The sequence below is a fragment of the Crocodylus porosus genome, unplaced genomic scaffold (assembly GCF_001723895.1).
Source record: "Crocodylus porosus isolate Cpor-Errol unplaced genomic scaffold, CroPor_comp1, whole genome shotgun sequence".
NCBI lineage: Eukaryota > Metazoa > Chordata > Crocodylia > Crocodylidae > Crocodylus > Crocodylus porosus.
This window is the reverse complement of record NW_017728886.1, coordinates 66,425,476-66,442,655: the sequence shown is the minus strand read 5'-3', so window position 1 is coordinate 66,442,655 and position 17,180 is coordinate 66,425,476. Positions and strand designations below refer to the sequence as shown.

Here is a 17,180-nt window from a genome sequence, read left to right as displayed (position 1 = left end):
GTGCTCTTTCCTGCCAAGGCAGGGGGTCGGACTAGATGATCTACCTAGGTCCCTTCCGACTCTAGCTACTATGAAACTATGAAACTATAATCTAGCTTTAACCTCTGTTCTTTATTTTTATTGCAGTAGCACCCACAGGTCCCAGTCACTGCTCCATTAAGCTGGCAAATGTATAAACACCCACAATGTTTAGCTTTGTTCAGTAAAATCAATGTGGCTGGTTTAGTGAACCCTCTTCCCACATCTGTATGCAGAACCCATTTTTTTTAATCATCTGGACATTTTCTGCCATGAGCTAACCACATACTATTGACCATTGAACAGCCATGAGCTGATACAGTATTTAATGCTGAGAAGTTCTAGATTGATACCAATAAAGGTAAAGAGGCTCTGCCTGTCTACCACTGCAATTCCCACAAATCATTGATTACTCACAGGAAAATCCCTAATTCTTCACTTACGAGGTATTTTCTATGTTGCCTGAACCATAGGTGCACTAACTGAAAACAAGCTTCATTTCTTAACAGAAATATAAGAGATATATGCAGTTTTCCAGGATGCATCATGGACAGGATTTGAATGACTCAGATGCTGACTTTTATGTCAGGCAATTTCTGTAAAAGCCTATAATAAGATAATTCAAAGACAAAGATCACCAGTTGCTTAAACAAGTGAGTCACATGTTGTTGTAAAGCTATTTTAAAATCAACAATAGTTTCAAATATTTGTTGTCAAAAGGGGAGAAGTAATATCCACTCTGACCTGTAGGTTTCTAGAAACTTATTTCAACATTGGAGCTGAAATCTTTGGAGTACTTGTGAGATTTTGAGCCAAAATGTTAGATTGATCACCTAACCAGATGAGCTTATAAGGTTTTTTACATCCTGAATAACAGAGACTCCAACCCTCCCCCTCCCCCAGCTATTGCAGCAGAATTTTGTACAAAATTAATAACTGTTCTCATAAAAATTTGGGCATAGCAGAAACACAGCCATAAAATAGGTTAATTTTTGGACCTACTGTTGTAATAAAAACCTGGCCCAGATTATGTGTATTCCAGCTCCCCCTCAATCAATATACAGAGACATAGCTTTGATCAACGGTATCAAAGGAGATTCACCTGTCTTTGTCCCTGTCTTGGACTGCTGAAGCAGTGCAATGAAGGTGTAGGTAGGTTGTATACAGCCTAGAGTTAGATCAGCAGGAAGCCAGCAGGGATGTGAATCACTCCCCATCCAAGACAGTTTACTCAGCCCAATGCACATAATTCTGTAAAGGCACAAAGAAGATCCCTTGAAGAGGACTCCAAGGACAAAAGTGAGCAGGTAAATTCTCTGGGAGAATGACCCCATAAATATGTATTTTCATGGTGAGTTTTGGACGGAACATTCTCATATGGATTGGAGAGACTGGTGAAATTCAAGGGAAGGGGAGAAGCAAGAGTATAATACAAATCAACTGACACAAGAAAAATGCAAATGTAGCTGCTAAGGCAGTCATGTGTTAACTAATATACTCATGTCCATCACTTAGAGAAGAGGGTAGGATTGTATTCCCCATTAACCGTTGTTGGAGTTACTTGAGTCAGGCCCATTTACATTGTGCTAGAGGCCACGGTTTGACTTGTAGATGTGTTCTCTAAAGAAGGACCAAAAATCTGAAAATAGGTTTGTTTAAATGGATGAAAAAATAATCTTCAGATGGTTGGAGGATGATTTGGAATTTACCTTGGCTCTTATAAAAACAGAAATTGCCTTATATAAAAGCTGCATTTCTGGAATCCAGGGAAATGCTGAGTATTTTCATATTTGGTAATTGTGTCACCCATGTGCACCAAGCTAACAACCCCACTGTTTCGAGCTGTTTATATGTCCTCAATAATTTTTTTTCCCTCCCCCTTTTTCCTTTTCTCCAGTTTCTTGTTGTCTTGTTTTATTTAGTTAGCTATTTTTTCCTGGGGTAAAAATACAGATTTGCATTTTTGGTGGGAAAACATGCTCAGTGTTTTTTCCTTCGGCTTCCCTCAGTAAAGTGAGATTGGCACTTTTAGGGTTGTAACTAAAGAAATGCATTTAGAGGTTGCTAATCTCATTCCTCTTTGTTCCTTTTTATTTTTACTGTGAAGTAATAAAAAAGAAATATTTCCAAATAAAAAATATTTGCTATAATGTGTGCTATGGATTGGCACTGTGTAGATTTCTTTTTAACACTGCAAGTGGCATAGGCAGCTATCCAATGGAACAGAAGAGCTTTTATTTCTCTTCCTTTCTTTACAGATGGACCCAATTCAGAAAGCTGTAATAAATCATACATTTGGGGTTCCTCTTCCTCATCGACGAAAGCAAATCATATCATGCAACATTTGCCAGCTGAGATTTAATTCTGATGTAAGTTGACCATCTTTCTATCATTTTAATTATGTGTACTTGTTTATTGCAGGTGTATACTGATTGAAGTAAAATGAGATACACAATGCTTTCCGTTTGTGAATCCACAACACAGGATGGTGCAGGGTACTGCATGCTGTATACACACTGGCCAGATTCTTCCCCCAGTTATAGTCACATCACAGGGGCAGCGGTGACTACCCATTGCAGCCATGATTGCCAGCAGCAGCTGCTATTTTTGCTTCTCCCACCTCCCCCCAATTCGGTACCCAGGGCGGGTATCTGATTTGCCACACTCTAGTCACACTGTTTTGTGGGTAGATTCCCAAAGCAATTTCCAGAGCCTCTTGTAGAAGTCTAAACTTCATCCAGTATTACCAACAGAATAGATGAAGCCAAATATTGCAGCTTAAGTTACTCCCAGAAAAGAAGTGATCCGCAAAGAGTTTTTGATTTGCGGTACTGTACTATGTGAATGGCAAACCTACACACATGAAGAAACATTTTCATTTTACTGAACCTACTTTTCATTTCTATAGGATTTTGCTGAATGTAATTTAAAGCCATAACAACAACAAATAGATATTTGTTCTGTGACCCAGCGCTCTACAGCAGTTCTACTGATGAAACTTTATTTTTAGATACCAGAGATAGGTTTTACCTAGCAGTAATGAATAGAGGCTCCATTTACTTACTGTATGACAGTATTATGAAAATGTTTACAAAAAACTGTTCCTTCGGATTTTTCATTTTCGTTCAAGATACAGAGTCTTCTCCCTTTTGATAGAGATTTCTTTTAGACTAGAAGAACATTTTTTCTGGTTGCATGGTCTCAAAATTAAGTTTCAAAGAAAAATGAGAAAAGGCAGTACACTAGTCTCAAACTGTTTAGATTCATTCTAAAGAAGTTATCTATAAATCTTCCTGACAGCTGTGTGTTCAATATTTCTTTTTAAAATAAATCTTCTCACACAAGAGAAGGGAGGAATGAAAAAATAACTAGTATCTGTCCACGCTGAGAAAGAACATTGAACTGGCAAAAGCAGGTTCTGCAGAATCTGCTTTGGGCAATGACCTTCTGAAGTGATCTCCGTTTAGTCTTTGCATTCTTGGTATAGTCCCAATCCAACAAAGCTTCCTTAACTATAAGCATGAATTGTTCAGGAGCTGGCATACTAGCTGCTGAGTACTTTGGCCTTAATTTGGAAAGTGCGTACTGGTAACTATGTGCTCTACTTTATACATGCAGTCACTGTCAATGAGAATTATTATATGCTTAAACCCCTGGCTGGATTGGAGCCATAGTGGTAAGCTTTTTGCAGAAATAAACCTCAGTTGATTTAGTGGGGAGGTACTCATAAGCAAAAAGGTAGACCTACTAGCAAAGTAACATCTTCAGTAGCAACGGCCTGTTAAGTAGGTTAGCTCTTACACCATGGACTCTTTCCCTCTTTTCAGTCTTCTGCAATGGAGATCTCTGAATGATAATCCAGTTTACTTATGATTGGAAGATCGGGCAGGGATTTGGACTTGTGCATAGCACTAGAATTCCATTATGAAACAATAAAAAAGTATTTCCAACTATGCTAGCCAGAAACAATTGTTTAACATAAATAGCAACAGCAGTAAAGCTCTCAAAAAACATTTGTCACAGACAGTCTTTATCAGTCATCTTTTTTTCTTTTTTTTTCCATCCACCACTCCGATACAGTTAGTTCCAGTCTCGCTGGCACCAATCCTTGAGGCCATAAAGTTGATGCTAAGAGCATTCTAAATGGTGAAAGGATTTTCTGCTGGCCAATCACATTGCAGGATTCATAGAGAGTCAGGATGGAGAAATCAGAACTGGGGAATTATAGACCAGTTAATCAGATGTTGATGTCTGGACAAATACTGGAAGAAATGATTAAACATTCAGTTAGTAAGTAACCAGGGTAACAAGGTGGTAAGAAACCATCAACACTGGTTTATTAAGAATGAATTGTAATAATCCAATTTCCTTCTGTCATAGGATAATAGACATAATTGATGAGAGAAGTAATGGATGAAAGAGGAAGCTAGCTGTGATATATCTTGACCTCAGTAAGATTTTTCATGCAGTCCTATGTGACTTTCTCATAAACGCCTAGGGAAATATGGTTGAGGTAAAATTACTATATGGTGCACAACTGGTTGAAAAAATGGTTGATAGAATACTTAGTAATCATTCAGTGTCAAATGGGGGAGTGTATTTAGCAGTGTTCAACAGGGGTTCATTCTGTGTTTGGCATTTTCCTATATTTTCATTATAACCACCATGATGGAATAGTGTTCAGCTGAAAAATCTGTGGGTGGCACCAAGCTTATGAGGGAAGCTGCAAGCCCTTAAGAGAACAGGATTAGAATTTGCAAAAAATGTTGATAAATTGGAGAATTTTAAGAAGAAATTTAATAAGGACAAGTTCAAAGCACGATGCTTAAGAAGGGAAAAATCAAACACACAAATACAAAATGGAGAATAACTGACTTGGCAGCAGTGTAAAAATAAATGGTCTGGGGATCATAGTGGATGAAAATCTGAATGTGAGCCAGCAAGGTGATGCTATTAGGAAAAGCTAAATGCCATTTTATGATGTATTAAAAGGAGTGTCATATTTAGGAGAAGAGAAGTAATTATTTTGCCTCTACTCAGCTATGGGGAGCTTTAGTAGGAGGGCTGTGTGCAATTTTGAACACTTTAAGAAAAATATAGACAAATTGGAGAGTATCAAGAGCAAAGCAACAAGAGTAAGAGGCTTGATAAGTGTGAACTATGCAGAAAGTTTGAAAGATTTGGATCAGCATAGTCTAAAAAAGAAGGCTGAGATGGGGACATAATAAGTCTTCAAGTAAATGGAAAGTAGTTTAAAGAGAACAGTCACAAGTTCTCCCTGTACTCTGATGGCAGGACAAGAAGCAGTAAACTTACTATTCGGCAAGGAAGATTTAGGTTGAATATTAGGATCAGTATAAAATAGTTATTGAATGACTATAAGGATTGAGGTCCCCATCAGTTGAGGTTTTAAGAGCAATTTAGATAAACATCCAAGTGGTGGTCTAGATCAGAGTGGCCAGCCTACATCACACATGCCACAAGTGGAGGAGGGCATAGGCAGCACAGGGGCAAAGAGGGAAGAAGGCAGAAAGCAAAGCAGCAAATTGGGCAAGGAGCACATGAAAGGAAGCAGAAAGCAGAGCAGTAGATTAGACAAGGGAAGGGCACTTGGGGAGGTTGTGGCACTAACTTGTGGAATGCCTGTAAAAAGGTTTGGCCTGTACTGGTCTAGGCGAAGGTATAAGGACTAGGTCTCTACCAGGCCTACATCTCTTTGATTTTACACATCAACAGAAGTATATAGAAATCCTTGTGGATAAAATAGAAGATCCATTACCAGAATGTTTAATGTGGTATTTTCCATTATACAAAACAGATGCAAATAACTCCTGAAACATGAGACATTTGGGGGAGAGAATTTGAAGGGCTCATTCTAAGGTAGCTGCATGGAACTAGTATTAGCATGAATAAATGGGCAATTGAGATTATATTTGAGATGCACAGTCTTGGCAGGAGATGTTTTTGGGCAGGTTTTCAGAAAGTGCCTCATTGGGAACAGGAAAAGGCTTAATACTCCTAATTTCTCATGCTTATTCAAAATTCCACATTTATACTTACACCTTTATTATTCCTCAGTCACTTCAAGTCTAAATGTAGGTACTCTAGGTTTATGGTATTTCAGTCATTTTCTCCTGTATCTCAATGCATGTGCATCATACTTTGCCTAACTTAGTTGTGTGATTGTTAAGTTATATCCCCTAAATTTAGAATCCTGTTTTGTCATAAAAACATCTGTTTCTGTTCTTATTATAATAATTCTTTTTCATTCTTAGCAATGGCTATGGGAAAGCATATTTATGTGCACTACAGGCCATCAAGCACAGTATTGCATTTTCATATCGTACCTTTTCTCTTTTAGTTTTTTATCAGCAGAGTAATCTCTATGAATTCACTTTTAAGCCCTTTTCTAGCAAAATAAATAAGTAAATAAAACAAAAATTTTAAAAAACTACCAGTGCTGACACTTAAGGTACCCAGCATCCCATTTAAATCAGTGGCACTGTACGTAAGCATAAGAATTCACACAGCATTGTGGCTATAGTGATAATACATTTTGTCTGTCACTGAGCAGTATAGATACTGCATAGGTGGTAAGCAATTGCTGATCTGTATGTAAACATACCTAACTTTGATTACAACATCTATGGGTACCTTGGAGTATCCAGTTCCTTCCATTTTAATCTGAAATGGTGGTATTATTGTTATTCTATGCTATATTTGTCCAAGGAAACTGTACTGTTTTCATAATAAGAGGTCAACTATGAAAGACGATTTCAGATATTAATGCATGTGCCATTCATTTGAGATCAGATTATAACTTAATTGAAATACAGTAGATGTTAACACTTTTCCACAGATGCTAGTATATGGTGTTCACTGGAAAGAAGTAGTAAACAGTTGCAGAAAGTGATTCCTGGGGAGATTTCTATGGAAGCTATGGCATTTTTATCAATACATTGTAGAAACCCTGAATAATTGAAAAAATATTTGAGATATATGATTTTTGGCGTTCTAAAAGTCCAATAAAATAACATAGAATGCTTTGCACTTACATAGCGCATATGACAAATTTAAGAACAACCCAATAAAATTTTTTTGCACAGTTGGATGTGTAGTGGCTTCTGTTTTTTATAGGCATAAGCAGCACATTTTACAAGCATTACTGTCTCTTTCCTAAGTCAGAGTTTTAAAAGCTGGTACTGCAATAGAAATTGCAGTCACAACCTGTACTGTACTGTTTTCATAGTTTAGCTCCGGATCTTATATTTCAAGCTTTATTTTATTTTTTGCAAAAAAAAGGAATTTCACGTCTTTGTTTTTTTTTTTCCTTTTAACTTTCCTCATTACTATTTCAGTCTGGGAGATTGCATTGATCTGAATAATTTTCTTAATGTAGAATTAAATCCTCTAGCTTAACTGAACACACTAGCAATATAGGAGGGCAATATTCAGCTGACAGGCATATGCCGTTGGTTGAACTATAACAATTTCTGAACTTTGAGAGGTTGTGGAATCTGCATCACGGGATGTTTCTAAGTGCTGGTTAGACAAATATTTGTATGATGTAGTTGAGATACCATAGGGGTGATCAAGAAGGGGCTGGATTAGATGACATCTTGAGGTCCCTTCCTTCCCTTTTCCTTTGATTCTGTCTACCATTCTCAGCATTGCTCCCTAGGGAACCTAGAACACAGGGACAGATCCAGGGGCAGTGCAGTGGTTGTATCACATGTGGACTCTTGGAGCAGAACCTGCCCAGAGCCACTGCTTTCTTGTGTCTCCAGAGCCCTGCTGCTGCACATCCCCTGGCTTCCCCTGCTGCTGAATTCAATGCGGAGGGGAGGAAGGAGAAGGGTATTCAGCAGCAGCCATCCCACCCTGGGATCCAGAGCTGAAAAGACCCCACCTGGATCTCCTGCTAAGCTCGGAGCTCACTGCTTATCCACAGGAGCTTCCACTGACCAGGCAGTGAGCTTAGAGTGCTCTGAAAACACAGGGCAAGGTCAAAATGTGTGTGCAGGGAGGGAGGTGCACCCTTTTGCCCCATTCCTCCATCTGCTACTGGGAGAGAATGGTAAACATACCTAACCCTGATTACAATATCTATGGGTACCTTGGAGTATCCAGTTCCTTCCGACTTGATCTGAAACGGTGGTATTGTTGTTACGTTATGCTATTTTAGTCCAAGCAAACTGTACTGTTTTATGGTAAGAGGTCAGCTGTGAGAGGTGATTTCAGATATTAATGCATGCACCATTCATTTGAGATCAGATTATAACTTATCTGAAATATAGTAGATGTCAACACTTTTCCACAGATGCTAGTATATGGTGTTCACTGGAAAGAAGTAGTAAACAGTTGCAGAAAGTGATTCCTGGGGAGATTTCTATGGAAGCTGTAGCATTTATATCAATATATTCTAGAAACCCTGAAGAATTGAAAAAATATTTGAGATATATGATTTTTATATATGAGAGAATGGTATCACTGTCACAGATTTCCCCAGGGAGCACTTGTTGGGACCTGTACCTCGTATAGTCTCCCTAAGCACCTAGCTCAGTGTGGGGTGAGCTCTGGCTCTATCTGACTTGAAGATCCTTGCGTTTCAGTCCTTGGCTATCCCTGGTTACCCATGGTCCTACCTGGAGGACTTACCTTCCAGTTCAGTTTCTGGGAGGGACTTTTACTTCTTCAAAGGGAGAAGTACACCGGAAGTCCCAAGCAGCAAAGCAGACATCTCTACTTCAATAAAGGCATTTACTGGGGCAAAAGCCACACAGCAAAAAGACCTCCAAAGAGTTAAGTAGTCCTTCTATCCACAAACCAGTCTGCGCAGACTTGAACACCCCAAAGTTAGCTCAGCTGTTGTCTCTCCAGCATGCATGCTCAATCACCTCAAAGTAAACTCAAGTATTCCCTTTTTAGTCTCTTGGAGATCTACAGTTTTTTCCAACTGCTCTGTTTTTTGTCTTATGCTTATTTCCATTTGCTTCCCCCCTGAGGCCTCCTGGGTATCATCTCCAAAGGATGTTTACCAAGCCTATCTAAACCATCAGAAGGCTATTCAATTCTTTGTTGCTGGGTATGTCTCTTAATCCTTTCTTTCTCCCTTGTACAAGCCAGGGAAACTAAGGCATACAACAATATTATAACACGAACATCTTTGAACCAGAAATATTACAACAAAACCAGTCTGTCACAGTCATCCATCCAAATCAAGAAACAAACTAGAGTCAAGTGGCCACAGCTCTCTGTCCCTTATAGGAATAAGTCTGTCTCATTGAAGAGCTGTGTGAACATAGAGCGTGGTCAAACAACAGGGCTGTATTCAAAATTTATTTTTGCTGAACAGAAAAGTCAGGATTTGACCCTGGAGAGTCTGCCTCCAACAACTGTTGCTATGAGTGAGGAATAAGAAAGGTGCATAGCAACTATACTAATTTTCCAGGCACCGCTTAGCTTGGGCCAAGCTTTCTGAATGAGCTCACCGGCCTGCTTAAACTACTGAGCTATTTTGTTTTCAATTTTTTTGTGGCAACTCTGATCAGCAGAACATGTGTGAGCTCTCAAAAATGGCATGGATTTGCTGTATAGATTCTATAAATAGGCAATGAGCCCAGTTGTTTTAGATAATTGTAGAAATTACAAAGGTTTCAAGAAAAATGAAGGTTATTTTTAATAAATACTATCCTGTCAGGTATCCAGGTTGTTGCCATATTGGTATAAAGGAAAAGGCAATCAGGGCTTATGGCAGAGGTGATACCTTTTATTAGACCAACAAGATTTTTGCAAGATTTTTGCCGGGGATGCAGACCCTTTTCAGAGACCCTGAACAAGGGCCCCTTCTTGGAGCCCCTTTTGGGGAGGAGGAGGACCTGGGCCAGATGGGAAGGGATGCTTTGTTACTCTCAGGTCTCTGATTGTATCTTTCTTGCCTTCTGATGATTCCTGATGACTCTTGATCCATGGCTGTCGCTGGTTGGTCTTTGTGTTCGTCACACGTTCATGTATCTCATCACATGCACACATACTAATTTGGTCTTTCCAGGCCTTCTCCTAATTTGGTCTGTTTCCCCAAAACTGGGATTTAGGCCCCCTGCTCTGGGGCTTTGTTAGCCAATGCCACCCTCATCCCACATTATGGAACAGTATGGGTACATGCCCCCTATTTCCCAGGCTATGTGTGTATCCACTGGCCTTGTTGTGTCAGATAGCCGGTATATTTCGAAGGCTGTGTGAAACTGTGTGTGAGACCCAAGCTTTTTAGAAATCAGTTAACTGCTGCTGCCCATCCTGAAACATTCTAATGCACATACATATACCTATAAGCCAGTTCCCCAAAACAAACCTTTAAATACCGCTCCTAGCCAACAAGGTCAAGATGAGAAGGATGAATTTAAAAAGGAGGTCTGAAATAAGGGCAAACTTCTACATTCAAAACCATCCATACTTGTTAATGTTGAAAGTTTTCCTTCTGTCTTTAGAAGTTATTATATTAACAGAATGTGCAAAGCAAGGAGTAATTGAAAAAATATATGGCAGGTATAAATGATCTAATGGCCAAAGAAGCAATATTCCCAAAATATACATCTAGTTTTCACATACCTGCTTGGTCTGAACCTTTCATCAGTCAATAAAGGGCAGCTTCCAACAAACCCTTTTTGGAAATGTAATCTATCACTAAAATTACAGAATACAGTGCCACCAAGAAAGGTTTTGTGCCCCTATGCTACCAGAACATAGATGACAACTTCAAATGCCAGAGACTTCAGCTGAGTAACTAATTTTCTTGGGAGGTCCTTGATTGAAACTGTGAGAGTGATGATTTTAAATAGCTGTACTTTGGAAAGTGTCTGAATCCAGGTGAGGAAACTGAGGTAGAGAGATAGAAAAAGGAAAAGAGCCAAGCCCTCTCACATCTATGTCATGTATCCTTTCCATCTGAGAAGGCTATACTTAAAGAATGGTGAGAACACTGATAAGGGATTTCCAATTTCTCATTGTTTCCATCCATATATGTTTTGGGCAAGTTTTTGCTGTCAGTTGTTTCAATCTAGATCTGGAGTAAATTAAATAACTTTTTAAAAGAACAAGTCAAAGTTAGGAGGACATAATATAGGGACTTTTAAAAAATATATTGTCCACATAGTTTCCTGTTAGCTGCTACCTAAAAAAGGGGATTGAATTTCACAATGTTTGCTTTGAACTGTAGATTATTTACTGTGCCATCTTCACTTAGCTTGATATATTTATCTAAAATGATAGAAATTCCAGTATGAGGAAGCTGCGATCCCAAGCTATTAATCATGGGTACAGTCCACACATTTCACATCGTGATAACAAAACGTTATCTGCCTTCAGTCATCATTAATCAGTGTTCCCATTTTATACCCTTCTCTATATATTTCAGTACTTAAGTGACTAGACTCACCTTTTTGGTGTACTCACTGAGGACAAATAGAAGTGGGAGCAAATCATATATATATGTTCAGCTGTGACTCAGAGGACGGACACATACCTGAATGAAAAAATGTATCATCTAGTGTAGTGGCGTCTCCTTCAAAACAAGTTGATTATTATAACCCATAAAAAACTTTCTCTCCAAATAATGTCCTGATTCCTTTTCAGAATGTTTTAAACAAGTTACTTCTATTGTATGCTTTAGTTGATTACACTCTATAGGACCCAACATGAAACCTGTTTTAATGGTGTCCTGCTAATTCTAGACACTTTCCTTAATGACCATAAAATCTCACTCGCCATAAGAGTTCTTGAAATATCAGTCAGAGGTGTATTGTGCAGCCACCTATAATAATGCACAGAAAACTAGTCCCTTTAGTGAGAGTTATTAATGAGCTTCACTGTAGTTGGTATAAACTAAATTATTGATAAGAATCCACTGGATTGACCTGTCCTTAGCTCCTGCATTCTTTTATCAGTGTGTGATGCTTTCTGGAGATTTTGCAGTTCCATGTGCATATCTACAGTCTGGCTACCAAATGGAATTTGATCCTATGAAGGAATGGGACCAAAGAAAAAATCTTTTTTTAAAGCTTTGTATTCAAGAAAGAACACATATTTGAGTTAAACCTTTGCAAGTGTGTTGCCTATGCCCATGTGCATGTTTTTTTTAAATTTGAATTGAAAATGAAGTCTTTAAAGGGTTTAAATGGCCCTAAGATGCCCGATTCTTCTCACTAGAGAATACAACACGATAGTCACACCTAACTCTCCCATGGCTTTGAAAAATATGGTTTTGAATTCATAATGTATATTTGAACCTAGACAGTGCTCTGCTGATGCAGACATAAAGGTGCTTTCAGATGCATTTGTCCTCCACTGATAAATAACAGGCTGTTCTCTATATGGTGATTCACAAAGATAAAGGTTTATTCTATGTTGAGTTTATATAAGTTTCATTGTACAGCAGTGGAACAACTGCAGATACAGTTGCATTGTAAATTTACTGTTGCTGAGTTCATTTGTATTAGCTCTTCCTGAGTGAGCATAAATGTTTCCTTTTATATGTTATGAAGGAGGTTTCAGAAGGTAGTCTCTGAACAGGTTTTGTCCTCTCCCCAGCACAGCTTATTTTCTCTGCATCAGTGGACTTGTCATGATAATCAACTTTTTTGTCCCAACCATCAATCACTCTTGATTACAGCTGGGTAGAAGTTCTGTTCTGCTGATCAGCTCATCAGTGCACATAATATTACACCTGGAGACTAGTGAAAATCATCCCTCAGTGGGAGAATCACTTGCCTTCAAGGCTTTTGTCAAAAGTGCTTTCATTTTCATTCAGGGTCTTGTTGCAGTTGTCAGCTCTAGCTTTGATTGTATTATTTATTTTACAAAAAATAAGTTCCGTTGATCTTTGCCTGTATCTTTACAAGCATATCACTAAGGTTGTGAAATAGTATATTATATTGTAATTTTTTCACTTGACTGTTCTGATATTGTAGTAATTAAAATGGCATAGATTTTAAAATGTAATAGCTGTATAACAATTTGCTTAAAGGTTTTAGCATATGTTAGTACAGAATTTTTGCAGAATCTAGTTTGTCAATTTTAATAGGTTCTCTAATTATCAGTTTGGTTGGGGCAATAATTTTAGTTAATGTTTGGTTTATTTGAAGCTATTTGGTAACTAACTTCATAGTAATAGGTTCTTTAAATTACACATCTTTAATTTCTTGGAAGAAAATATAATTTACAGTGTAATGAACATTATTGACTGTCACACTTAGGTGAATACATTTACTTCTTAAGTCTACAGACAAGTTTACTGTCTTGCTTGTAACATTAATCAGTTCTCAGTATGATGAAACTTTGCCTGACTGAATATTTTGTTGAATTAACAACTTAAATATCACTTTTTCAATAGCTATTGAGTAACTAGACATACTTTACTAATGCCATGCTATTTCAATGCACAGCCACTCTTTATTTATGTATGTATTTGTTTGCTTGTTTATTTATTGTTGATTATTGTCACTAGTTTATTCATCCACAGTATCCAAAAAAAACAGTTTAAAGGAGGCCTATAAATGTGATGCTCTAAAGGCTATAGAACCAAGTGTCAGTGGCAACCAAAGTAAAATGTGTAAGTATAGGATAATACAGATTTGATTAGCAGTCATGTTTTTTGTGTAAAAGGTTTAATTAGCAAAGCTTATTTTCCTATTCCTGCTGGCCGTTTTCAGGACAGTGATATATTGCTTTATTGCACTGAGCTATGCCAACAAATAGAAGGTGTTATGTTTTCATTAGATGCAGACACTTCAGCATTATTATCTCTCACCTTAATCTACACCATGATACAAAACATGGGCAAATGTCATCATTTAATAGGCCAATGATATATACGGTAATTTAAAAACTATGAAGTGTTCACTCAGAGGCTTTGTTTTGTTCTTAAATTGATGATAAAAGCAGTAAATTACAAATCGAATAATCACTCAAACAGGCTTGCTCCTTATGCTTTGTCTACTTGAATTCTTCATCTGTCTAGTACTAGATTCCACCACCAGCATAGAAATTCTCCCAAAGTGGCATCTTGTTTATTTTTATGGTTTAATAATTAATATGAGTATATTGCTGCATTTAGTATTTTACAGGACCCATCTCTGAAGATTACTTTCATAAAGATATATTGGTCCTTATTGCAGTTTAAACAGCAGAAATTTTGTCTTGCTGAATGGAGGTATATGAGATTTTCTCACACAGTTCTAGTCAAACTATCGTAAAGTATCTGTCATTGTTTGTAATAAGATTTTTATATCAGAGTTTCAGGTAGTGATAAACAGTTACAATAAGGTAAATCCTAGTGGTAACCAGACATTGAGAAAGAACATTAAGCAAGTAACAGTGTTTGGAAATATAGGAAATTTGGAGTATATTGAAATGTTTCTCTAGCTCAGTACTATAAGCAGCAATATTGATTTCTGCTTAAAACTGACAGGATTTTACTGTATGTTATGCAAGCCCCTCAGTAAGAGCTTTCCAAAGTCATATAGGAAATGACTAACTAACTCTTTAGTTCAGGAAAAAATTGTAGCGGTAACATTTAGCCTTTCCCTCATGAAAGATGGGTTACTGCTTCTCACTCATGGAGCTGCTGGAGGGCTGGCGTTCCAACACTTTGTAACGGTGGAGGTATGCAAACCTTCAGCTCTTTTGGGCTAAGTACAGACAATCAAAAAGTCAGACAATCAAAAAGCCCAGTCAATCAGATTGCATAAATGAAACAGGGGCCCTAAATTGAAGTGGTGTGTTTTAAAAAACACCGTTTCAATTTAGGGCTGATTAAACCCCCATGTCATGCGCACACCCCTCTGACTTACCTGCCTCTCTGGTGGGGAGAGGAGGGTGAGCTGCCCCTGGGCTGTGGGGCAGGGGGGATGCCGGTGCTTCCCTGCACAGTAGCAGTGCCCCCCCACTCCCCTGGCAGCACCAACCCACAGGCACCTGGCTCAGGTCACATATGCCTCTTGTTTTGTCTACACACAGCCAATCTTTGCAGGGTAGTCTAAGCTGTGTGGATTGAACTGATAAGCAAGTAAATGGATGATCACTTTTGATTCCAGAAATGCAGCCACATGCCTGCAGTAGCCCAAGCCAGAAGCTGTTGGGTATGCCTCCCTGCTCGCCTGGAGTAGACAGCTTCGGCCAAGACTAGCCTGCCCTCCCTGAGAAAGGAGGTTTGTGGGGAAGGTGCAAAGCATCCTGGGATGCTGGGGGACTGTGAGTTAATTTGAATCTGAGGGGAATGTAGGACAGAAGTTCAAAAAACTGATTTAACCTAAATCAGTTAAGTCTGATACCGTATCCATCCAGGCTTATCCTAAACCAGTTTCAGCCGTTTTGAAAGTAGTTTATGTGCACTGAACTTCTGTTGTGTTGCAGATTTAAACTGGCTTCTAATCATTTTACCAGTTTGTGTGTCATTTTTGTCCTTAGCTCTGTGTCTGTTGTTCTGTCCATTAGGCTATAGAAGTGTTGGCTGTCCCTCCACATCTTCCCTCTTTACATGTTTTTGGCCACTGTATCTGCTGAAGCACAGATTCAGTAGCCTTACAGAGATGAACCATGCCCAGTATTTGTGTGCATGATTACCTTCATTACATCTCCAGTAATGGACGGTGCATGTGGGTACACCTTCCTGCCAGTGGGGAGGTGCATCAGGGCTGAACAGCTGCAAACTGCATCCCTGCTGTTGCTGCTGCTTCTCTCTACTTCCCCTCTGCCTTCTGGCTGAGTGTATTCACAGCTGCAAGTTTTCTGGCCCAGGAACAGCTCTCTATCAGCTGGAAGCTGCACCCATGCTGCAACTGGGGGGTGAGGGGCTGAGGAGAAGTGGCAAAAATGTGAGCACAACTGGAAGCTACCTTGACCTGGGACAGATCCTTGCTACCTAGCCCTGGTACAGGTGTAGGTGCAGACACAGGCACAGGCAAAGCCCTCTAGCTCTGCAGTATGGATCCAGAGGCTCCACCAGCCGCTGTATCTAAGTCAAGATTGTAAGACTGTCTAAGAATCTTGGGAGCAAGTTCATTGAGAGAGTCATAACTGAGGAGTTAAGGCTGTCAAATGAGACAGAAAATGGAGAGGTACAAATTGGATAATAAGGCACTGAATATAAGGGCCAGAGGTCTGAATTTCATATGGTAAGAGACAGCAGACCAGTGGTGAATGTTATGTGTTTTTGTGCAGTTGGAGTTATGTGTACTGAATGAAAGGGGAGGAAAGGAGAGAATGGGAAAATTAGATTTATAAAGCAAACTATCATAATGGAGATGACATTTAAGAAGTGCATAGCAAGTATTTTACCATTAGGGACATCCAATAAATAACGTGTTTTGTTGATACTAAAAGAGTTTTAAAAAGCGAAATGTCATGTGACTTGTATCTATAAAGGGGACATGGAGAAAGATGGGATTAAAACCAGAGGAAGGATAGATAGCACAGTGTCAAAGTAGGCACAGAAGAAAAGAAGAGGAAATAGGAGTATAGTTTTGGAAGTATCTACTTGGGGATAATAGTGTGACATCTCAGAGTGGAAAGAAGGAAGAAAGTGAGAAATAGATAGGAATCATAGGGATTGTTTGAGCTGACAACACATTTGAAACTATGGGAGTAGCTCAGGTGGCAGAGAGAGAGTGTGGTATAAATACAAAGGAGAGGAGAGACTCAGGGACAGAACCTGTAGATGCTCAATGTCCTGTCCTTGAGCTTCTCAGCAGCTGTTAGGAGTCAGGTAGGTGCTTTCTCTTCTGCCAACCTACTGCTCTGCCTCTGCTGGTTGTATCTGAACTTCCTGCATGTATGTGTCCTAGATATCTGCTGTTTGCAGATCTTCCTTTAATTTGTCTTTAGTGGGATACTGTTGGGAGGTGGAAAGGGGGGAGGATCAGTAATCCCCTCCTCCCCACTCCTTTCCTAACACACATGTCCATTAGCCTTTAAAAAGCTGTGCTGCAAACACAGCCTTTCAACTAGTAAATGAAGGCATTTGCAGCAGTTAAAGTTGATTCCTGCATTAAACATGTTTTTTAAAGAGCACATACCTTGTGTCTCTGCCTTCTCCATACTCTTAAGTCTCCCTCTGCTTCAAAGGAAGCAGAATTTGCAGCATGTCTTGGAAATGAATATGAAATGGT

At 38.9% G+C, this 17,180-nt stretch overlaps 1 protein-coding gene across 1 annotated transcript in view; it reads left to right on the top strand.

Moving 5' to 3' along the window:
* ZNF385D (zinc finger protein 385D) overlaps nucleotides 1–17,180 on the top strand; it is a 267,695-nt gene that overhangs the window by 117,370 nt on the left and 133,145 nt on the right. Inside the window, exon 3 of the mRNA XM_019535929.1 lies at nucleotides 2,277–2,387. Coding sequence (XP_019391474.1) covers nucleotides 2,277–2,387 — 111 coding nt within the window. The remainder of the gene's footprint in view (nucleotides 1–2,276; nucleotides 2,388–17,180) is intronic.